Source organism: Diadema setosum, chromosome 6, assembly GCF_964275005.1.
Source record: "Diadema setosum chromosome 6, eeDiaSeto1, whole genome shotgun sequence".
NCBI classification, from domain to species: domain Eukaryota; kingdom Metazoa; phylum Echinodermata; class Echinoidea; order Diadematoida; family Diadematidae; genus Diadema; species Diadema setosum.
Window position 1 is genome coordinate 19,272,358 of NC_092690.1, and position 26,286 is coordinate 19,298,643.

The 26,286-nt window shown below is 37.2% G+C and overlaps 1 protein-coding gene across 1 annotated transcript; it reads left to right on the top strand.

Annotated features, from left to right (window-relative positions):
* Positions 1–7,453: 7,453 nt before the first annotated feature.
* LOC140229607 (allatostatin-A receptor-like) lies at positions 7,454–8,701 on the top strand. The gene has a single exon (XM_072309852.1). The coding sequence runs from the start codon at positions 7,454–7,456 to the stop codon at positions 8,699–8,701; it is 1,248 nt and encodes a 415-aa protein (XP_072165953.1).
* Positions 8,702–26,286: the final 17,585 nt, after the last annotated feature.

The window sequence follows — 26,286 nt, forward strand, 5'->3', positions numbered from 1 at the left end:
ACGGCTCTGTACATCTCTTGATGTTACGAGGAATTTTTCAATTTTTGGACATGTTCAAAATTTTATTAAACGGTAGCAAATCCCTGTAACTTGTTCTAAACTCGTAATACACTTGCATTACTCGTAACAAGCTTGAGATGAAATAACTTGTAATAACTCGATACCTTCAAGTATATACGGATGTTATACGAGTTTCCAAGAGGGGGACACGAAGACGACTGTGTTGCCAGTCAGGCTGAGTAGCCCATTGAATAAGTGTGAGCTTAGGAAACGAAATCACTAATCGGTTAAAGGCCAGCTGCCATGTTACAGTACCCTCGCCCTGCACTTTGGATATGTTCATACCAAACTCGCAAGTTATGGGGACAGGCTCATGCGACCTAGCTGTAATAAAGTCACTGTACTCATTACACTTTTAAACACGCACTTATCTTGTAAACAAGGCACACGAGCTCCACACTAGGCAAAAACAAATCCGACGAGTTCGACATTGTTCACTTGTTGCTCAGGGAAAAAAAAGGTTCGATTGCATCACATGGCTTTATGTTCTCATCTGGCTACGTTAACCTTGAAATTCGTTTAAAAGTTATGAATGGTCAGAATTGAACTATCTGTGCCGCAATCGCTGAATGAGAAGATTACTGCAGCATGTGATATTACACGCATAGAAAGTTGGGGGAAAATGGAAGAATGTTTAACCTGATTTCGACTTTCTCACAAAATAATGATAAAAAAAAAAACACTTGCTTCTTTCAAAACGCGAGGGGAATGATTTTCCCTTTTTTAGTAATAACAAACCCCAGTGACGATTCGTGGGAATGTGTACTTCATTTCAAAAACTAAAATTATAATGATATTTCCCTTAACAAACGCCAGTAACGATTCGCGGGAATAATAATAATAATAATAATAATAATAATAATAATAATAATAATTGATATGATTTATATAGCGCCAAATCCACTCTGCAGAGTGCTCTAGGTGCAGAAGGAAGAGAAAGTGAAGGAGATAAATGACATACAAATATCAAATACATGTAATGAGTAATCAAATGGAGGCCTTTAAACGGGTGAGTTTTTAGACTGCTTTTAAAGGAGTCTGATGAAGAACAATTTTTTATGGCTGACAAATGGCTAAAGGTAAGTTATTCCATATGGTGGGAGCAGCATGGCCAAAGGCACGTGTGCCCCATATTGTAATGAATCTTGGAATTATTAGAGAACCGGAGTTGGATGAGCGTAGACATCTAGCAGGGATGTAATTATGGAGTAAGTCAATGTTATACTGAGGAGCAGCGCCCTGAATGCAATGGAAAGTCAGAAGTAAATTTCTTAAAAATAATGCGATCTTTGACTGGTAACCAATGAAGTGATCTCAAAATAGGGGTGATGTGAGTGTACTTCTTGGATAGTGTAATGATGTGTGCTGCCGCATTTTGAAGCCTCTGTAGCTTGGAGAGCTGAGTTTGTGGTAAGTTAAATAAGACTTCATATGGAATTGTGAAATGTGTACTTCATTTCCAAAACGAAGAAATCATAATGAATTTCGATTTAACCTTAAAGGTAAAGGAAACAAAGGCCCTCCCCCCCCCAAAAAAAATAGATAAATAAAAAATAAGTGTATCTATTGATTCAACTTCTTTATAAACTAATGAAAGTCATGTCAATTCCACCATTTAATTCAATTCATCCTATTCCACATGGTAAAAACATAGTTTACAAGACCTGCAGAAGAGAGAAAAAATACACATATCACCACATAAGCTATCAGAAAAGAGCACATGAACCCTATCGAGCCTGATTTGCTTATATTTACACTTAGAAGGTGACAGAGTTAGACCCACTGTTTAAAGAGGTCGTGTTGGCAACTCATTTAAACATTTCGCTCCAATGTATCTGGTTGTGGTCGTTGAGAACTTGTATCTTTAAAAAGGTAAACATACGTATTAGAACATCTGGTTTTGTTAGTATGGACTGCACTATTTGGGGAAATCGAATTATGCACCCTGATAGGTAGGACACCTTTGAAATATGAGAACATCAATGTAGCACTTTTAATTGCACTATTTCATCATTTGTTCAACTTGCAATTCCTCACACAATACCGCTATATGCGTAAAAGGATTTCTACCTACATTGCAGAGTGTTCTTCTTGCACGCTTTTGTAAGGTCAATCGAGTAATCATAAGTACATGTAACTATAACTACATGTAACTATAACAACATAATTTTGTCTACATTTAAGACCACAAAATTTGCTATCAAACCAAGAACACATTTTTTTTTTTTTCATTTCTGAACTAATCATGTGATTAATGTCATTAACATCCCGCCCGGGGAAAATAGGTTTATATCACTTGCATATGATATAGAAAACAGATTAGGGATTGAAAATTGCAAATCATTAATAAATAGCAAAACGAGAAGGGGAACCGGTACAGAAAGTTGTGGAACGTCCGTTTTTACATGACACAATTCTGATTTTGTATTATTCATAACTTTATGTTGTGTGAGATCTGGGCCCCGTTTTATCAAAAGATGAAATAGATTTTAAATTTTCTTACCACACAGTCTGTCGTAGACATACAGTTGAAATCAACTAGATAATCAATTTTAACTCTTCATAAAACAGGGCCCTGCCAGTACACAACATCCCATCTTATTCAATGATATCAAAAAATCATAATGAGTAAAATTTGTTTGATACCAATGGAAGTCTTTTATTAAAAAAAGATACAACCCAAAATTCATGATCTTTAAATGCATTTGATAATCTCTCCTTAAGCAGTGCCATCATCAGTTTCAAGGAAAACCGATCAGCCTACAAATGGTAACACATACAACGTGCGATTATGCAGTGCTTTGAGCCCTTTACAAATTATAGTCAGCACTATGTATAACATACTATATATATTCTATGTTACAGTAAGGTATATACATGCACATGTATATTTTCAAGTGTTTTCGGTACTAAAAATACCAATAGAGGAACGTTCTTATATTTTCTTTTATTACCGGAACTTTCGAAGATTCTGAAAGGAGAAAATGACAAGAAACCCAGGACCAGATTTTCTTTTCTTCTTTATTAATAGAGGAATCTTGTGATATATAACACGGTGCCATTTCCCGCTGCTTGAAAAGAGCTTTCATTCCCAAACAATGGTGCAAAGCGTGCAGAGAGCTCGCGATAGAACTACAATTGCATAGATTGCCACAACATATATTGTCCTTCACCGGCAGTGACGGGAATGCCATACTCCCAAAGATACTGCCCACTATTCATAAATTTTATGAAAAGAAGAAGATAAGAATACCAATTTGGAGGCAATGATTATGAATAGTGCTACTGGATCTTCTATTCTGTTTTCTCGGTTTCGTAAGTTACACACTGGATAGGGAAAAATATCGAGTGGTCAAGTGAGTTGACAAGTGAATAGAGATTGACAACCCGTTATAAAGGCTGTGAATTGAAGATGGGCTAAATCTGCGCATTTAGTAACCCTCTATTCTAAGAATCTACGATAATAATAAATGAGTAGCATCCATCATTTAAGTCAAAAACTCAAACGAATAAACGCAAAAAAGAATCGATCATCTCTTTGTTGTCCCGAAGGTGCAGAGTCAAGAGTTGGAAAAAGAAAAGGAAAGAGTGCTATGGAAAAATGAGAAGTAATATAGGACGAAGTGACTCCTTGTGAGTTTTGACCACAGGTCTACTTATTATTAAGAGGAAAAGTGACAGGCATTTAAAAGGGGTTGACTTCTCTTTTATTTTGTCATTCTCCACTGGTTCTCCCAGCATGGTAAGAAGTGCTGACAGATGTTAACGTGAGTAATTTCTTCTGAATTGTCTTTGCATGACTATTTTTGTTTGATAAGCACCGATTGGTCTATTGTGCTTCATCTCTAAAATGATTGATTAGATACTTGTAATAAATGTACGTGAAAATTATGCTTTGATTGTGAACATCAATAGATGAGAATTAAAACTACATCTAATACTAAGGCGAATGGTCAATAGCAAATAAAATCCTTTTGTTTAAGTAGCTGAATCCCCTTTACGTTGGAGTCTTTACACGGATTTCGATTTTGAAGCAAGTTCTTATCTGTTTTTCCCGATTAACGTTTCATCTTCTGCAATAGGAATATACTAGTTCGTATTCATATACATTTCATTTTTCGACCATTTCTCAACGTTTACTCTATACTCACTATTTCACGGCCATGTCTGTCAAGTTATGTGAGTGCACGTAGCACCTCTTACAAGGTGTGCGTTTAATTTGAAGGTAGATCTGAACTTCAAATCTTCCTCCCTAACATGAACGGTTTGAGTCCCACTGGTTTCTTTTTCCGAAATGATTGTAAAAAATGTAAGACCAGCAGTTGCGATCTTACACATTTTTTTCTACAGAGGTAGGAAAATAGAAGAAAACTCACACTTCATATCTTCACCCCTCTGCTTATCTTCTGCTTTCAGCAATTATGCCATTGCAATAAAAAGTAATTTATAGCGCAAAGACAAAATGTGTAACAATGTAATATAACGGAATGAAAGACAAGAACACAAAACTAACGCATTATTTATTGTCATAGGAGGGCAGTGCTACTTGTTTACTTAAAAAGAAATAATGATGCATTTCAATTCAATTCAATCAAATTCAAATTAATTCAGTTATTTTAATTTCGTTTTTCTCCAAACAAAACATAACACAGTATAAATCAGGAATCATATATGTTAGGCATACATTCGACTGCGCGAAGGATAAATGGTTAGGTAACAAATAAAGATATAAATGCATACAGGCAAAGTAAAAGGTTATGTTTCGAGGGGAAGAAAGTCCACTAAAAAGCATGTTTGTGTATTGTAAAGCATTCAAAAGATTGTATAATGAAAATATTTACAAATACTTGAGCACACACACACAAAAAAAATATATATATAGGACAGGACGGAAAAAAAACAGGAAAAACAAAACATAACATGACTTGACTGAGGGGTATACTATTGAAGGGAATAAGGCAAAATAGAAATAAATGGAATGAAAGAAAAATAAAACAAAGAGAATGCCTGACCACTGAACAAGGAAAACGGAAGAAGGCATTTGGGGTGCTTCTTACAGCTGGTGGCTACACGCACCTGAACAAGGAATATGCAACAAAGATGTATTCAGTGATTGGTGATGAACCCTGAGATTGTAATGTATAATGAATATCTCAGCGGGAATTTCACAGAAAGTATTCTAACTTGCTCTTTAAAGAATTACAAAGATGGAGATTTTTTTTTCTTTTTCTTTTTCAATTTCACAGCTTAATAAACAAAACATCTAAGGCCGGTGAACATAAATGTATTCTGATTTCTGAGCCAATAACATTTCCAGGAGGGGTAAATGAAACTCATTAGATCGCTTAGTGGGAAAATTACGATTTTTTTTTTTTTTACATTCTTTTAAATGGATTTATGGGAACATTGAATTGTAAATACTGGTGAGTGCATTTGCGTTGTGATTAAACAAACTCACACATAATCCATGTGAAAGAAAAACAAATCTCTCATTTTTAAGATCTTATATTTAGTATAATGGATCTGAATAGGAACGTGGCGGGACGCCACAGACAATAAGTGCTTTATATGTACATACACTCTGCAAAAAAAAAAAAAGAAAAAAAAAAGAAAAAGAAAGTAAGTAAATACTTTTTCGAGTTCATATTTTCATGGAAGATTATGATGAAAATCGATGTATCATATACCACATTAAAGGGAATTTAATTGGCTATCAAGCTAGTAGATTGATACTAAATAGTGAACACATTTGTTTTTGTCCTCCAAAGCAGGAAAGTAAAAATTGCAAAAATTGACATGTTGCCTTTCATTTGCAAATGGCCTTCTCGATAACAATGACAACAAATGACCACTTAACACAAGGAGAGACATGAAAGAAATAGCAAAAATAAATTTTCGTTCTCTTTATCTCTTTATAACCTCTAACAAAAACAAAATATGAAACTAAAGGAGGAAAATAAGAATTTTCTGACATAGGAAGTAATACGCATAAAGATGATGAAGTGAACAGAATTCCTTGATCTCATTTTTTTTTTGTTTAGCAATGTAAGAACTCATAAAACAAATTCAAGAACCAAACATAATGTGCAATTTCTTAATTTGAAAAAAAAAATCAGATTTCTACCAATTTTTGATTATTGCTCCTTCTCTTATTTCATTTGAATTTAGATTGACAGAAGATTTTTCATTTTCCTCAATCATTCGTTAGCCTTCATTGATCTCTGAGCTTTAAAAATATCATAGAGATCATAGTTCTATTTTTGCAACTTAATTCATTTTATTTTTGTGAAATCTATGTTGGTTGTTCTTATTGTTATATGGAAAAGCACCTACGCATGAATGACAACTTGTTCAGTTGTGCATTTTTTTTTTTTTTTACTTTTGTGCTCTGGAAGAGAAAAACAAAGGTGTCCACTCATGTGTAAAGTTTGCTTTTTGTTGTCCTACCAGGTTGATAGCCAATTAATTTACCTTTAATATGGTATATAATACAATAACTTTTAGCAAAATGTTCAATGAGAAATGTATACTTGAAAAAAGTATTTACTTTCTTGTTGTTTTTTGCTGAGTGTATTTATGTAGTAATAATAGTTAATCGAATAAAGTTTAATGGCCGCTACCTTGTGTTAAAATTCCGTAATTAAGATAAGGTGAATTTTAATGAAAAATACAACGTCAAGAAAGAGGACACTGTCGTCTGTTAATGATACCAATATTACGTGAAATTATTTTACTAGTTTAATGATATGAGGCCTCCACGAAAATGTATCGTAAACTGTGACACGAAGAAATTTTATGTGAGATACACTTTCTAGTTGTAACGTCAAAATTAATATCTGCGCGGATTTGGTAAAAAGCAGATTGAGTGATAATTTATTAGCCCTAATGTACCTGAGTAATTTTTTTTTTTTTTTACTTCAGAATGAACGATGTGTACGAGAGAAACTACGTGTTGGTGTGAAAAGAAAACATTTGAATCATCAACCAAAAAGCATAAATGAGAGTATGTCAGATAATCTGTAAAAATACATTAATATTAATAATAAAAAAGTAAAGATCATAATTATCAAGCTACCTTGTGGGACGCCAAATCTAATGAATATGAGACTTGAGTTGTCATCACTCAGAGGTATATACGTTTTGTTTTCAGTTTTGCATGTAACTTCTGAACCACCCCATGGCTTTCCCCCTTATGTCACATAATGAGTCAATATTGAAGTAATAATGATCATAATGATAACAATGATAATAACAATAAGAAGTTCAAACGGACTAATCCGCAAAATTTCTTTATATTCAAAACATGTCTAATTTGCTATTCAAACGCTTTAATATTGATATATTTCTTTACATTCCGTTTCGTTTTGTTGGTTTCACCTTTGAAGAACGTACCATGGAGAAACAAATCTTCAACTTGCTGTTGTTGTTATTGTTGTTGTCCGTCCGAAGCAAGCCTATCATTGCGACTGGACTCGAGTCTACGACTCACAACAACGAGGAGGCTTCTACCGTCTGGCTGCCACAAGTTCCAGGCACTCGTCGCATGGAGTTTGACAGCCAGAGCAGCATATGGTTGGACACAACGGGAGAGCTCTCAGCGTTTTCGTTGAAGTCAGAAATTGAAGAGGGTTCAAGAAATGATTTTCACACCTGGCAGTGGTTCGATGCGTCGTGGTCTTGGTGGGCCATTGCGGAGATCATTTGCGCTGGTGTCGGAATCGTAGGAAACGTGCTTGTCGTCTTGGTTCTCCTTCGGGGTGGAAACGTGCGTCGCTCCACCGACGTGCTCATCGGAACGCTCGCCATGGCCGACGCCCTGTCATCTTTCCTCATCCTGCCGTGGCCCGAGGCGAGTTTCATTCCCGATACCTGGGTGGGCGTGGTGTACTGCAAACTCATGTTTGGCAGCGTGTTCAAGTGGACGGCAATCACCGCTTCAAGCTACATCCTAGTCGCCATTTCTCTGGACCGCTATATCGCCCTCGTTTTCCCTCTCCAGTTCTCCCGCTGGGTCACTAGGAGGAGAGTGAACGTGTGTATTGTGCTCATTTGGATGCTAATACTATTTATCGCTCTCTGTGAAAGCGGGTTCATCATTTACTACGACGCGTCCTCCCACGCTTGCGTTTACAGCTACCTTTCGCCAGAGACCCAACTTGCCTATGGCGTATATGTGTTCGGTTACCGTTTCGTGTTCCCGGCCGTCACCATGCTCGTGTCCCAGTCTCTCATCGCTGGTTCACTCTACCGACAGTCCAAGCGCTTCTTCGACGAGACCAGTTCGTCCGGAGCCCGGCCGTCATCTTCCCATCTCGCCGCGAGAGACCGTATTCTGAAGATGATGTACATCGTCGTTGTCATCTATGTCATTTGCTGGGGCCCCAATCAAATCTTCTTCTTTGGACTTAATCTCGGTCTGATCTCCTTCTCTCACCTCGACACGCCCCTACACCGACTCCTGACTCTGCTTGCCTTTTGCAATCCGTGCGTCAACCCGTTCATATACACCGCTCGTCATTCCGCGTTTCGCGTCGCACTGAGAGATCTCTTCAAACGCGGTAGGGTGGAAAAGAAATCATTGTTTAGCTTTACTGAGCAGACCATCAAATCCAAGTACACAGAATCACCAGTTCAAGCCTAAGCAAAATGTTATTGCGTTCAGAGAAAAATATGAGCTGAATTGTTTGACATGTTAACGGCGTTTTTGTTGAAATATGACGCAATAGAAAAATAAGATTAGCCAATAAACACGAAATGCTTTAGATAGTTAAAATTTGCTCATGACCGGATTCGCTATACACGATTTTTTTTCGTAAGCTGTAATTTCACGTCAAAACATTTTATAGTATGTTGCCATATTGTGTGTATAGATCTCTGTATAGTGACAATTATTGTTAACGGTATTCTTTTATGCGCTGCAAAAACAAAAGTTTGGCACGTCCTATAGGTGAGTTGCATTACAAAATTCGACGGTGTCTTTTTAGCACCTAAATCAGTTATACGTTTTAATAGTTATTTCTCAGTTCCACAGAAAGCCCAGAGGCAATTATGCAATACTTTCAAGTACAAGGCACATTAAATTTCTCTTCAAGCAGAATGTTATCTCGGTGCACTTCTAACCCAGGAAAGATAATTGCAGAATAGGCATAATCGTAATTCCCAATGTGATCACAAATTACTTTAAAAAAAAAAATGACATTTGCTGTCGTAATTACTAACGCAAAAGCAAGTGACTACACAGAGACACATTTTGTAATTTCTCAATACCTAAACGTCTCATTTTATTTCCTTAATTCTGGAAAATCATGAAAACGGCATTTTAGGAATGCAACGTACTATGGAAAGGAAAAGTTTTGGTTAAAAAATACATATACTATGTAGCCACTATTTACATTACAGTGCTCTCTCATTTAATTCAGTCAAATAACCATTTCATGAATTCACTCTGTTCTGTTATTAAACGAATATGAAAGCCAGATCTTTCGTCCCCGTCACTTTTGAAATGCAATTTGGATGCCATGAAGACTGAGCATATCTCACATTGTTAATGTTCTCTTCTCCGTCAGTTATGGCCTCGATGTCTAATAATTTACTTTCTCACTAATACTGACATAGAAATACTTCTCCGGTCTCAACGTAATGCCCGGCTCCAATTGCTGAGATAGAAGTGTAAGATTTGTTTATTTGTTTGTACATCATTCTACCTACTGGTGAAAAACATGTTAGCCGTCATTCTCTTCGTCACCCGTGAGGATTGGCGTGTGTGAACCGAAACAAGTTAAGGAGGTTTTGATTTTTTTTTTTTTTAGATTTGTACATAAGTATAAGAGGAACAGGGTATTGTCAGTGTGCACTTATATGCACTACAATGAACACCCTGGCAAAATCTGCATGCGGTGATTATAAGACAACTTACCCTCAAAATACATTACGGTATACGTGCACAAGAAAAATCAAGAAAAATATACTCGGGTAATAGGGTAATATCATATCACTACATTTACCAAAATTAACAGTCATCTTAGAGGAAAGAAATCAGCAAAACATTTTTTATTCATTTTGTAAGCATAAAAGCATTGAATTCATGAAGAACTTTCACGAATTACAATTTTCATGCACATGTTTCAACGTGTCTTTCTAGTTTACAGTAACGAAAACTTATCAGCCATAGTTGACTATACATAACGCATAAAAGTAGTTTAAAAAGGCAATTATCAACAAAGGAATTACACTCATTGTACAAGTTTAAAGGAGCAACGAATTCACATGGTAATATTAGTGCATAGTTTCACTTTTGGAGTATTTTCGTACAAGCAAAATTCAATTTGCAGTAGAGTTTATACAGTTCGGCATTGCACTGTAATAAGACAACCGTATTCTACTTTCGTATTAATGAACTCTTCTGTCGAGATCGTACAAAACTAATGGACGCCAGTAAACTGTTGATATCATTTAATAGTATACTATAATGAAATTTCAGCGTTTCATATATCAGTAAAATGAAATAAATGATGAACGCCCTGTCTTAGGGTTAACTGTTGACACCGTTTTATCAAATCTAAAGTTGTATTACTTATTTTTCTTAACCCTAATAGGGCGGGGCAGGATCCGCCCCCACCCTCGACATTTCACGCTATAATTTCGAGAATACGCGAGAAAGCCTCGTCGCGAGGCTTCTTGACTTTTTTCGTTCAAGTCTCGCGCAACTTTTGAAACCAAATTTGCAACGTCCGCGCATACTTTTTCGAAGCCACGCCCATTTTTGTAACGGCATGTCGCCCCCAAACGGGCATAATTTTGTGATTTTTTGTGCATTTCCTATGGAAAACAGTGCTATGAAAGTCGTAAAAAAGGAATATTTTTTTTTACAATTCAATACTTTCATTGATTCATTTAATGCTAATTATGGTAAAAAAGTGGTCAGTGACAATTTCCAATAAAAAAACAAAGAAAAAACAAAAGCTGAAAAACAAAGAAATGCATGAGAAGTTCTGACAACAATAAAATACATAAGAATTGAAATTAGTTTTGGAAGTTTTTATGATGTACAATTGAAGAGTTTGTTTGCAAAAACCGATAAGTCCATATTTGCCAAATGGAGATATTTGCGATTAAAGGTCAAGAAAAATAAAGAGAATAATAAGAAAGTTTTTGTTTCTTTTCACCATAACTTCAAAAATGTTTATTTATATGTAGTGACCAATATATCATTTCAAAGGTCTTATTTTGTACTTTATGACAGGAAAGGTACTTCAAAATCTTCAAAAATGGACTTTGCAAACAAACTCTTCAATTGTTGAATATGCTAGAACTCTCAATGCTTTTAATTAGGCTAAAATATGACCCTGAGCTTGATTGCATAATTAATTAAAATTAAAAATTGATTGTTTCAAAAAATCTTATGACACAATCTTGTAGATTATGACGTGGGTGTCACGCATGCCAAATTTCGTCGCGATCACAACACCGATGGCCGAGATTTCCGGGGGGGGGGGGTGTTACAGTCCCACAAAGGTATAATACACGGGCATAGTGTGAGAGGTATTTACAGCGGAAAAATGCATAAAGCAAATATCAACATTGAAGAAAAAGGGAAAAATGTAGCAAATACGAGACATACACTTAAATACACTTTTGCCTTCATTACATTTAGCATAATAATTTCCTTTTCTTCTTCCATACAAAGTGACATAAGAAAATTACAAATGATCTCTGATATACGTTGTAGAACAGGCCTGCAAGATGAACATTTAATTTCATCTTTTAATTCATTAATTACCAAAACAAAAGCTTGCATGCATAGTTTCTAACTCAGCATTGTGGTATCTTTCAACTGTCAAAAAAATATGGGTCCGCTGAAGCACAATTTGTAAATCGTAGACAGCTTAAGCCTAATTCGAAACCAAAAATATCAATACAGATATTCGAAAGTATCCATTCATTCGTGTAAAACGTTGACGTTCTCCACGGTAATGTTATTTTGATCAGGTTTGGAGTAAAATGACAGCCTTAACAGGAGAACCTTTCCAATCAGAATATGCAATTGCCATTATGATTTTTGTTCTTTTTGGAGTGTCTGTCCCGTGCTCTTGCCATTTCTTAAATGTTTCTTTTGCCATTATAGACTTCCTTAATGGCAAAAGGCATTAAGGAAGTCTATAATGGCAAAAGAAACATTTAAGAAATGGCAAGAGCACGGGACAGACACTCCAAAAAGAACAAAAATCATAATGGCAATTGCATATTCTGATTGGAAAGGTTCTCCTGTTAAGGCTGTCATTTTACTCCAAACCTGATCAAAATAACACTACCGTGGAGAACGTCAACGTTTTACACGAATGAATGGATACTTTCGAATATCTGTATTGATGAAAGATATGCACTCCCCCAAGTTAATCCAACTCATGACACATTGTAATCTTCTTTCAAACAGTGTGCTCCTTCTTCCCAATGTGATGTAGCAACGTGTTTTATCATATGTTACAAAAGAACTCTCCCATATAAGCACATTTCCATCATATATTATAATTATGATATCATCATGGTATCATAATTATATTTCAATTTCGATTTTAATTTCATTATAATTTCACATTGCATCATTATTATATTAAATAACATAATATGATGTCATTATATTATAATGTATTTTATTACATCATTATTATATCATATTACAATATATGTTTTTTTTTTTCCCGGGAAATAAATTTTGTTTGCTGTTGGCAATCCTACAAACACAAGTAGATATAACTAAGCAAAAATTGAAGGCTGGGTATCAGTCAATACAATCGACTAAAAAAATACAACAAAATAATAATGATGATAATAAAAAAAAAAATAACGTACAAGAAGATAAGTAAGGGAAATAAGGAGATATATGTACAATACTGGTTCACACACACACAAAACCTCAAAGATATACACATGTACCAGGTATGAAAATGTTTCCACATTTCAGGCACTTTCACAACTTTGGCTCAGTGTCTCCCTACATGGTACTTCTTGTATAAGTATAAGTATAAGTGTGTGTTTTATTACGTGTTTTAAAATATTCTTCTAGATATCTAAACACATCTATATGTCAAATCAATGGGAGCTCTCAATTTGCTAGTCCAAGAGGTTGAGGCTCTGCGACACTCGCTGTGGCGTCGCTTATTAGGTGGTTTCCTTTTCATTTGTCCATGTTCTCCTCTTGTATACCCCTTCCTATGCCAGTCCACTCTCATTTTTCAATTCGTTCAATGTCTCCTGCCTGTGGCATGTTTTCCCATGTTCTCATCTGCTCCACACCCTCACCCGTTCTCACTCAATGTCTTGACCTCATTATCTTAAATATTGCCCATATTGCCTCTCCCCACTTCCGAGGGCATGTCCTCGCGTTCTTTTTTGGTCCTCTCGAACAAATCAAAACAAAACAAACAAAGGATTCTCTTGAAACAAGGTATTTCATTCTCAAGTACTCTTTTTGGGTTCGGAGTTTTCGTATCAAAAGCGGTGCATGGCCTGGTCCGTGTCCCATCTCATATTCCGAGCTGCTGCAGTCACTACATGTCTGTGCGGGAGAGTGGCAAAAATGGCATGAGTTATAAACGTATTAGGTGTGATATCTTTATGTGTAGAAGTAATTATGGAAGTATCTTATCTTTTTTTCTCAGATAACGGTGTTCCTTTGTTTGTACGCCCATGCACATGTACCATTCGATAGCTTTTTCATTGGTGTATGCCTGTGCAGAGGACACTTATTTGTTTGTTTTTGTTTGTTTGTTTGTTTGTTTTTTGCAAAACAGTTCTAGAACAGTTCAAGTGAATATGCAGATAAGTGAGCTTATGATGCCATCACTTCATAGTTTTTCCGTCGGCCATGTGTAAACAAAAATGATGAAGCTTATTTTTACTGCTATAAAAGTGTTAAATATAATGTCATTTGGACAACTTTAGAGTTGTGTACAAGCCGAGTATTGCAAGTATGTTTTTACATGATATTCCCCAGAAAAGTCATGGACTGAATCTAGACATTGTATTAATTTGTACTACGACATAATATTATAAGAATAATGTGAAGTACTCGGCGATCGGAAAGGAAGAACCGTATATATAAACGTGTACCTTGCTGCACATGACAAAAGTAGGAAAGCAGGCTTTGTGTGGCAGAAGAATGATAATATAAAGTAAAAACATAATGATTAGTGCAAGAGTTACGTTTATGTGGATATCATTATGATACATTATAGAGCCTTCTCTCTGCTCTAAAAATCGGTCGCGTGGCCCAAAAACATTGTTAGTAAAATACGTGACATTGTTTATGCTGTCACGGAGGTTGGCAAGAAAGACACTTCATCGTTGCTGCTCTTTTACAGTGTATAACCAAGGAGAGGATTTCCCTTCCCATAGGTTGCAGGAGATTTTCTTATAACATTTGATGGCATCAGAGCAGATGCATGAATGTTATAATTTTTCAAGCTGATCCACTATTTTTCATTCATTATTACAATAGGTAAAAGTAAGATGCCAGAAAAAAAAAATAACTGTACCTCAGTCATGCATCATCGATTATCTGGCAGCAAGTCGTTCAAAGGCTTTTTATTGATGGTAACGCTGTCCAGCTGAAGCACGCAGAATACAGTAGAGAACGAATGGGCAACAACTGAAGCTACGTATTAACATACTTACATTTCATGTCATTTCAGTTATTAGTTGTGCGCATTAATTACATTTGTATCATTCATGGACGGATCAATGAATAGTAAAAGAAATAATATTATTGGAAAACTCAATAAAAACAAACTGAAATTTAGACGTCGGTATAGTGTGTACAGACGTAATGTCAATATTTTTTTTTTTTTCTCGACGATGCTTTTGCATCATGCAGTGAATAGTTTGCATCATATGTTCTTGCTAATAGAAATGATGAAAATAATGATCATAACAATAATGATGATAATATCAATAATTATGTTAATAATAGTATTGTTAGTGATAATAATAATTATTATAATTGTTATTATTATGATAATAATAATCATCATCATCTACATAACATCACTTTTATCCAAGGTAGCCTCTTGCGTTTTATTACTGTTCTACCCGATGGCCCTAGCATAATTATTTCGTTAGCGTTGCTAAGTACCCATTTACACCTCAGGGTCAATAGGGGCATTATGGGTTTAAACATCTTATTCAAGGACGTAGGCTCTTGACGGGATTCACGGATTGGACGTCAGGAGCCTTATCCATCAAACTACCGTAATCTTGACGAGGAATAAAAGAGTATCGACAGATTTACTGACGTATAGTGACAACGAAAGCGTCAGGGTTCTAGAGAATTGTCATCATCTATACTAGTAAAAAAAGCATGATGTCGGAAAAAACCCCCCAAAATACCGCACTTTAATATGTAATTGCACTGTGATAAAGCCCTCAACATCATGAAGAAATAACTCAAAGTGTCTGATGTTTACTTTAAAACGTGCAGCATGTGGAGCAATTGTCGTGTAGAATGTCCTAGGTAGCTCGTAGCATTTGATCTCGGCGTGTACAAGATGAGGCATACGGCACAGAAATTCAGCCAACTTTGATCCAGCTTCGTGTCGCTTTGAAAGCCGAACGTCGTTAATCTCCAAGAAAAGTTTGCCGATCTGAAGAACAAAGAAAATGTATATAGATGACGGGCAGAAGGGGGTAAATTCTCATTCTGCTCTTGTAGTATCACCAGACGAAAGTAACGTATTGTACATTACCGTGCTAAGATTTTTCTTCCAAAAGGTGCTAAACTCACAACATCCTAAAACATGTTAATTCTTTTAAAAATTAGTGTAAACACGAAAGTTTTCTTTTTCCCATTGTGGGTGCTAGTTTGGGAGTTAAAGTATAAAAATTGTGTGACAACACTTACGAGCATGAGAAATACAAATCCGTCTTTTTATACTTACAACTGAAAGCGGATTTAGGACATTATTTTTATTTTTATTTTATTTTTTTTTTTGGAGTATTATACTTATTCATAAGTATACGTACATTAATAGAATCCCTATTTCAATGAAATGTGCATTGTTTGAAAGTAGATTACGGGTTTTGGGCTGAAGGGTAATTTATTATGCAAAATAAATATTAGCCGTTATATTTCTTCGAGCTGTTATTGCTAAATATTACACATATACGATTATAACATAACTGATACAATGCAGCGGCGTCTGGTACTATTATTGCATTCGTGTTGGATATAGATTTCTATGTCTTGAACTCAGCAACATGAATCTTGTGTCTGTGACGAAATGAGTACATTGGCTCCAAACAAGGACATAATTGACAATAAACACCAATCACTGAATAGAGAAAATTACGAACTCTTACAGAAACAGGTTATTAAAGTCAAATGTGACACACCTTGCACGACGATGCTAACGCGGCGGCTGTCGAGAGGAAATTATCGGGAAGGACAACGCATTGCACACTGAGGCTCCAAAGATTTGGCATGGTACACATCCATCGTGCCAAACATTCTCCAATCCATGGCAGACGATCAGGATCACACTCCAGGACGTACCAACGCAACGTCAGATCTTGAATCTGTGGAAACAAACAAAGGAACTAAAGCAATATCATGGCGAAAAACCCTGAAAATTTAGAGCGAAAAAAAAAAGTGCTTATGGAATCCAATTTTCTTTGCTCATTTTCCACTGATAAAACTTACACTGGAAATACGAAAGCTGCAAATATAACTTGAACATGGCACTGGCCAGTGAGCAAGCAATGATTCTGAGATTGAGATAATTTCAATATGATAAAACAGAACTAGATTTTGTTTTATTTCTTCCTGTTACTCAGGGATACTGCAGCTTAAAAAATGTAACTGCAGTGTGCTATTTCCTATCGTAGAAAGTGATTGCTTAATAATACTCATGGTTTAAGGCACCTGGATTGTCTTACTCTAGACTATAAAAATATAATAACCGAAATTATAACCAGTTGTCAGATGAAAAACAGAATATGAGATCCTGCCATCTTCTGAGGTGCGTAAACTTTTTAACAACATCATATTCCTTTCTAAGAGGTCTAACTGTAAAATTTTGATTACATGCTGCAGTATATCATCGGAGAAATCAACATATCTTTTCCCCGCAAGTACAGTAAGATCCAAACTTTCCTATCAGGACGATGGACAACGACCAGAAGAGACAAACCGGGAAAATTTCAAACATTTTCTGAAGATATAGGAGTCGTATAGCCAAATGGTCTTACATTAGACATTTCTAACAGTTATAAGATGGATGTTTATTACAGTCGCATGCACATCAGTGTTTGTCTGGTTTTTTTTTTTTTTTTTCAGCTGCTTGCTTACACGGGTTCTTGCCCTCTTAAACCTTATCACCATCTATTTTCAGTATTGAAGAAAAAAAAAACCGTAAATATGATCTAAACCTCATCTGAAGTTGAATGTATACCATTGTATTTTATCATTTACCCCAAAGCAAAACAAAATAAAACGAAACAAAATCCAAAGGAAAAAAGATGTTATGTTTGCATAGACTCTGGGCTCTGCCCAGTTATACAGTTTACACAATATTATCATTTGTCTCTAATCACTTGCTAAATTCTAATTTGAAAATTTGATCAATTTTCAAATTCTTCGATCCCACTGTCAAATTGTCCATGATATGTCCACGTCTATATCACAAAAGTGATGACGACGTAAGAAATTTCGACTTAACAAGACATACAAGATTTAATGACAACCGATATGCCGCAGTATCTAACTGACTTTGTAATCATCTTTAATAATTATATTCTTCACAAATGCTGGATGCGTTCTACTGAAGGGTTTCTGCTATAGTTGTCATTGAAATATCATGTATATAGGCGCACAACACTTCCTGACCATTATACATTTAGGACTGTTCCATTAGAAAATTATTCAAAAGTAATAAGATAAAAACACTGACAGAGGAAAATATAAATATGACACACATACTAATGAACAAGAAGTAGCCTGGACAAGAAAAACAACAGCAACAATACGATTGATAAAAAGTCCCACTGGTATTTTAATACGATCGGAGCATCAGTAATGCCATGTTACAAGATAATGGTTGGGTACAGCGTTGAGTAATGACAATAATCAAAACTTATAGCGAGGACTAAACATGAAATACAATGTGATCTGCGACGACAAAGAAGATTGAAAGTCTGAGAAGGTTGCGCAGAGAGAATAAAGTTTGATGTCAGATCGTGAAGATTTGTAACCATTGTAATTTTAGTCTTTTCATGATTACCATAATATAAGATATTTAGCATCTGCCAAGACATCGTAACAAATAGTTAAATGTCCACTGCAGCAAAAATTTACTTGCTGACCTATTCCTCCACACAATGAAGTATATGTAATGTTGAAGAAAATGTTAAACAGCTTCAGATTAATGTTGCTGTGTTAACGTATTACCACTTAATAGAAAAAACTTGACAAATGGTTATCCATTTTTCAAAGACAATGTCTATTTCCAGTCAGTTAGCTGAATTACAACACACATACATTCGCGACCGAATGTATGCACATTTTATAGTGAAGTCGTACCTGACATGATGGCGCTAATTTGACGAGTTTTAAGAGGAAATCATCGGGCAAGCTCCCGTAGCGCCATTTTAGGCTGAGACTGGAAAGACGTGGCATTGTGAACACCCATCGAACCAGGTTTTCTCCCATCGAAGAACTATTTTTTGCATCTTCATCCAAGCTATCAAAAGACAACTCCAAATCTTGAATCTATAAGACAGAAAAAAAAAATCAGGACATTGAGTGAGCACAAATTAATATTGGTTAAAGTACGTGTATGAGCATAAGACCCTATACGGCCAAAGGAAATGGAGAATCATCCAGATATTTCTCTCACCCTGTTTTAAATCAAAACGTCCGAAATTAAAATGTCAGGAATGACTCTCAATTTGAAAATGTAGAACATAAATGGAAGGCATCATTTGCGAATATGTCAAGGAAACAACTTAAATATGAAGGAATGGTAATTAACGCACTGGCTTCAATGAAGAAAAGAAAACAGTAACAAAACAAAGACGTAATCCCGTATTCCTGTGAGTGAATAACTACGGATTTATCCGTTGGGTTTTAAATGTGAGGTGCTCAGATATGGAGCTTTCTAGTCAAAGTCATCCTAACTGATATTACTAAAAAACAAAACGACAAAAAAAGCAAACAAACAAACAAATGGTTAAATACCCACTCGACAGGTTACTCTCAGTTACGCAACTCTTCTACCATGGTAATCAATCCATAACAGCTAACCTGCAATGTCATTCTAATGATCATAATTGTTTATCATAGCTTGATAGTGACATGTAATACGAGAACACACAAAAAATGTGTTCTTATTCTGCAAAATATCTTTCATTTCATGAAAATACTTTACTAATGTGTTCAATCTCGTTGAAGTTAGCTTGCACTGAAGTCTATCTCAAAGGAATTATTTTTCATGAACAAAAAATCTACACAAGTGGAAATTCATTACAAGACCTTCTTTGGTCCCAAAAGACAGAGTTTAATATACCTGCCAAGATAATGCTGACTTGGCGGCAGTTGAGAAGAAAGTACCAGGTAAATAGTAGCATTTGAGACTGAAGCTCGAAAGACGTGGCATAGTGCACACCCACTGAGACATAGATTCTTCCATTGAGGATTGATGTTCAGAACATCGCTGAGAATCTTCATCCCCGCTGTAAAACCACAATTGGAGGTTTTGAATCTGTGAAAAAAAAAATATATGTAAAGAGAGACTATTTGCGATCTTACAAATTATTGAAAAATTCATTCTCTGTTAGAAAAAAACAAAAAAAAAACCTATACTAAAGAAAAAAATCAATAATGAAAATCAATGATAAAGCGATTGAAAATGAAGGATATAAAACGAATGTAAATGCATATCTGTTCTCTGCCCTCTTCCACATAAACTTTACAATAACGTTTTCAGTTTAACAAGATGCAATATAATTCATAAGGAGAGGTTGACAATCTCAATTTCGATGGTAAAATATTTTTGATGCGTGTGATATTACATACGATTTTCGCCATTTTGTCTGCCATCGATATGAAAGCACGCAGTGAACGCAAGGAAAATCCTGATTATTGAATAACTAAACAGTTACTGAATCTAAATGAATAAGTAAATGAATGAAAAAAATAAATAAATGAATGAATAAATAAATAAATGAATGAATAAATAAGTAAATAAATAAATAAATGAATAAATAAATGAATGAATAAATAAAGAAATGAACACGCACTCTGATTTTAACAGCAAAGGAGACTTCAGACATTCAGCTGAGTAAGTGGTTCAAGGAAGCTATAACGATTATTTTCTTTAATGCTGTTTACACCATGTTCCAGGCGACCACGGCAGCCCCGTTTGCCCGAAACGTAGTGTGCCGTGGGTAGATGGGATATTCTCCTGATTTTTCCTCTCCTTTTTTTTGTGTGTGTGTGTCTTTTTCGTTCCAGTCCTCGCTCAGGTGAATGTGTAGCTATCAGAAACCGTTCTCACGCCATCTGGTCAGTCTAGATTGCTCAATATTTTCATCGCGTAATACGACAGACCGCATCCAAGTTTTGTTATGGCTTTCTAGCTGCTATCAAGTCTTGTAACGCTCGTGAACCTCGATTTATTACGGCCAACAAGGTTTCTCACTAGCACCGAAACTGCCATGGCATTTTTTTTTCCGACAGTTAAAAAGTCTTCCACGCATCCACGGCAAGCACGGCCCTTACGTTTGCTCATCCCGTCCCATCGCGTTGTTTCACGTCAATTCCGTTTTGTCACGCAATGGCCTGAAACGTGACTGCCGTGGCCGCCGGGAACATGGTGTAAACGCAGCATTACACGGGTGCACGTCACGAGATCGACACCCACGAGTCATACAGTCCACAAGTCATACAGTTCACAAGTCATACAGCCCACAAGTCATACAGCCCACAAGTCATACAACCCACAAGTTCGACACTGAGTAAATAAAGCCCACAAGCTCGACATCAAGTAAAATAAGCCCACGAGTTATACAGCCCATGACTTCGACACTACGCGCAAAAGGCTCACGAGACCGGCACTAAGCAAAGAAAGCCCACGAGACCGACAGAATGAACAGCGCCACCTATAGACCAATTAATTGTATAGAGTGTCCAGATAATGGCATGATGAAGATATAAGAGATGGAAAAGCAGAGTTGTTAGGGTATTACCCCGTCAATTGCCCTCCTTCACCCCCTAGACGGTTCAAGATCTTTCATTGTGTGTGCGTAGGCTATCCGAATGTAAAAGTGCACAAGATGTTTCAATATTAATTTCGAAAATGTCAAAACACCTCCGTTTCCCTTTCCGCAAAGCCCATACCGGTATACACCTACTTAGAAACAAAAATGATGTGGACATTCAGATCAGGCAACTAGAAAAATAGGTATGAAATGAAGTTCACTACAAGAAAATTGTTCACAAAATGGTCAATGTTGCATTGCACACCTGCTTTTCATGATTATGGGGATGGGGGGGGGGAGGATAGTCATAAGCGAAGGTGTTGATTTAGTATAAATTTACAGAAAATAATGTAATCGTCTATTATGGTAGGGTGAAGAATTTGGAAAAAGAAGATGCATCCATGAAAACAACTATTGTATTTCATGAAAAATTTACTTTTTTGAGAATAGTTTTACAAAAACAAGCCACAAATAGAGGTGAATCGCTGCGATATAAAACGTATAACATCCGTTGAATTTCATACATTATAGTTACAGAGAAAATTGCAAATGTACTACTCTAAGCAGGCGGGTGTAAGCAATCCGACAGGATATCTAATAAGGCCTACTTAACTTGTAAAACGAGAGAGAAAAGGACGGAAAAAAAACGTAGATTCTGTCAACCGCAGTGGCGTATCTAGGGGGGGGGGGGGGCAAGGAGGGCACGTGCCCCGGGCGCCACTCCTTGGGGGCGCAAAAAACGAAAAAAACGAAGAAGAAGAAGAAAAAAGAAAAGAAGAAGAAAAAGAAGAAGAAGAAGAAGAAGAAGAAGAAAAAAAAAAACTCGCCCGGAAGGGGGAGGGAGAATGGTGGGGGGGGGGGGGGGGGCAGAAAACCAAATCAAACAAGATAAAAACAAATCATGATGATGACGCGGACAAAATGACAATGTTTATTGTGTTCACACAAAAATTCCATGTTCTGTGAGCTCGCTCGCCACAATTTATACAAAAAAGTAGGTAAGAACAAAACGTGATGATGACAAAATGACAGTGTCTATTGTGTTCACACATGTCATTTTATATTTAGCAGGCAAAATGTTTCACGGAGCAGCGGCTGCAATTTCATTCGTTCTGAAGCGATCGCCAATTGGATCAAAAGAGGGCGTCAACGGTTTCGAACATGGGGGGGCGCAAAAAACAACAACAAATCAAACAAGATAAGAACAAAACGTAATGATGACGCGGAAATATACAAATTTCTGCTCACTCGCACGTACTACTTTAGAGTATTTTTTCAAGTCCTCAGTTTGTTGGTATAAATCGTTATCTGTAAGGCCGTCACTATATCTTGATTAGAATTGTAAGATTTTAATAAGCAAAAAATGACAAGAGTTTCATGATTTGTAAGCTGAAACACAAAAATTTTCGGCTCGCTCGCTGCGCTCGCTCGCCAGAATCTATCAAAATTCATTACATTTAAATCACCCTCAAAAAGATCCCTTTTAAGTGCTTGAAAAAGCATCATGTGGACTTTGTTTAAAGTCCCTACCGGGATGGGGTTGGGGTTTAACATTTTTTCAGAAATTAGGGGCGCAATTTTCGTGCTTGCCCCGGGCGCCGTTTTCCCTAGATACGCCACTGGTCAACCGTCAAGCTAGAAATTAGGAAAGCATTTAAAAAATAGCACAATGGCATCGAAAATTCAACCATACATCGTTCTTGTCCTCTATTATCTTTTAATCCTTTTTTTTTGGGGGGGGTCCCATGAAGAGGACAATTGTATGAAAAAAAAAAGAAAAATTGATCACAATGTCGCTCCCCGTGGCGTGACAGACCTGCCCCCTAAAAGCCACGTGTGTAGAAATGTTGATATGTAGATGGTGCTGTTTAATTCTCTCTCTCTCTCTCTCTCTCGACAGCGTGACAAAATTGCACCAGCCAGTATGTAATTTTCCCCTTCATGGAACGCCCTGTACAGGTACATATTTGTAATTGACATGTAGATGGCGCTGTTCATCCTGTCGGTCTCATGAGCCTTCTTTGCCTTGTGTCGGTCTCGTGGGCTTTCTTTGCCTTGTGTCGGTCTCGTGAATATTCTTTGCTTAGTGTCGGTCTCGTGGGCTTTCTTTGTTTATTGTCGGTCTCGTGAGTATTCTTTGCTTAGTGTCGGTCTCGTGGGCTTTCTTTGTCTATTGTCGGTCTTTTGGTCGTGAGCCTCGTTTGTGCATTGTCGGTCTCGTGAGCATTTATTGTGTATTATCATACATACAAGCCACTTTTTCGATACAATAAAACCATGTATCAATATTCCTACAAGGGGTTTGCTTAATGCATGGGCGTAAATCCGGGGGGGGGGGGATATATCCCCCCCCCCCTGAAATGAAGGAGGGGGGATGGCCTGTACAATCACCCCCCCCCCCCCCTGAATTTTTAGGAAAAAATGGAGGAAGCAGAAATGTGATATGTATCAATTTTGGCATATTGCATGACGTTTGTACGCCGGCCTTCAGACAGGTAACAGAGCTGAACAATATATGCTATCTTGTAGGAATATGTATACACAATTTTCTCAGGCGCTCGCTCGCTTCGCTCGCTCGCGAAGAAAGTAACATCGACACACACTGCGAGGTATGGCTCAGACGTTGACAACGTCAAATAGTATAGGCCTACATGTAAACATCCTATGACGCGAGTAAGTGGGGACCATCTGCAAAATATGTACGAAAACAAACAAACAAACAATAACAAAAAATATATCGCCATAATTGAACCCCCTCCATTTCCTGAATCATTATTGAGAAACGAAAGTGACTGATGACTCAGTCAGGATACATCTATGGGCATACCCAGGGAAGATCAGGGGCGTCGAATCTATGGGGGGGGGGGGGGGGGGGCAAAGGGGCATTTGCCCCGCCCCTATACGGATGTGTTTAGGCAGACAAATCATTTATCCCCCAAGCAATTCCCGAGATGAGGACAAATCTCGAACTTTCTTAATGGAAAATATTGTCCAAATATCGCCAGAATTATGCACCAGATCGTCGTATTGCAATCATAAACATGCAAATGCTCTGATATACAGGATCCCTTTCGATAAACTTTGTACACTTTTGATATGGACGTATGTATTTCCCTAATTTATCAAAGAGTGTGGAGCAGATCTTTACCCTCATATTATGAAGAGGCGTCGATGGGGGGGGGGGTGGTTCCCCCATAAAAGTGGGACAAACAAAAGCGAAAAATATAGCTACAAACGGCAGTTTTTGGAGTGTAAAATGTCAAAATTTTAAAGCTAGCTCGCTCCGCTCGCTCGCATTTAAGCGCTATGCCATTCTCACCTGATATTGCTGCCAGTGATTGACAGCAGTTGCACCCGGTGCGCCCCCTTAATTGCCAAAGCGAAAAATATAGCTACAAACGGCAGTTTTGGGACTGTAAAATGTCAAAATTTTGAAGCTCTCTCGCTTCGCTCGCTCGCATTACTAATCATTATTCCATTCTCCTTGTGTTGCTGCCAGTAATTGCCAGCAGTTTTCGCCCGGTGCGCCGCCCCCTTAATTTCCAAAGCGAAAAATGTAACTACAAGCGGCTGTTTTGGGACTGCAAAATGTCAAAATTTTGAAGCTCGATCGCTTCGCTCGCTCGCATTTAACCATTATGCCATCCTCCTGATGCTGCTGCCAGTAATTGCCAGTAGTTTTCGCCCGGTGCGCCCCCTTAATTTCCAAAGCGAAAAAAATACAGCCACAAACGACAGTTTTTTAGACTGTAAAATATCAAAATTTTCAAGCTTATTCGCTTCGCTCCCTCGCATTTAATCATTATGCCATTCTCATGATGATGCTGCCAGTAATTGCCAGGAGTTGCGCCCGGTGTGCCCCTTAATTTCCAAAGCGAAAAAATACAGCCACAAACGACAGTTTCTGGAGTGTAAAATATCAAAATTTCCAAGCTCACTCGCTTCGCTCGCTCGCATTTAATCGTTATGCCATTTTCCTGATATTGCTGCCAGTAATTGCCAGGAGTTGCGCCCGGTGTGCCCCCCCCCCCCCCCCTTAATTTCCAAAGCGAAAAAATACAGCCACAAACGACTTTGGACTGTAAAATGTCAACAATTTTCAAGCTCGCTCGCTCCGCTCGCTCGCATTTAACCACTATGTCATTCTCCTGATGTTGCTGCCAGTGATTGACAGCAGTTGCGCCCGGTGCGGCCCTCCTTAATTTCCAAAGCGAAAAATATAGCTACAAACGGCAGTTTTTAGACTGTAAAATGTCAAAAATTTCAAGCTCGCTCGCTCCGCTCGCTCGCATTTAATTGCTATGCCATTGTTGCTGCCAGTGATTGACAGCAGTTGCTCCCGGTGCGGCCCTCCTTAGTTTCCAAAGCGAAAAAATATAGCTACAAACGGCAGTTTTGGGACTGTAAAATGTCTAAATTATTAATGCAAAAAGATTTCATCGTGGGAGGGGGAAACCTCCCTACCATACCCTCCCCCCCCCCCCCTCGCTTGCTTTGCTCCCTCCGTGGCACATAACCGCTCCTCCTAAGATCAAATCCTGTCTACGCCGGTGATAGGCCCCATTATTTAGTAGGCCTTCACAGTGATGTCGCACAGGCGGAGCAAGAGCTGAAATACCACGATTTAGTCATTCAATAATATATTGTGAATATTTCATTTTCTTATTGTTTTTTAAAGAAAAGAAAAGAAAATTTCACCAAAAGTGTGCACCAGATCGCTGAATTTCAGGTCTGAAAATGCAAAATCTTCCTCGTGTGGGAGAGGGATACACACCCTCCCCCCGTTCGGTTGTTCCGCTCCCTCTCACAGATATTTCAAAACCAAAAAGAAAAATGTTTTCATACTTTTAAGGTCTCATTTTCCGCCGAAAGTCATCTCACAAGCAAAAAAAAAAAAAAAAAAGCAACAAGAACAAAATGTCTTCATATTTTTGCTGCCACTTTCCTCCCACTATAACTTATTCTATGCAAAAGAGT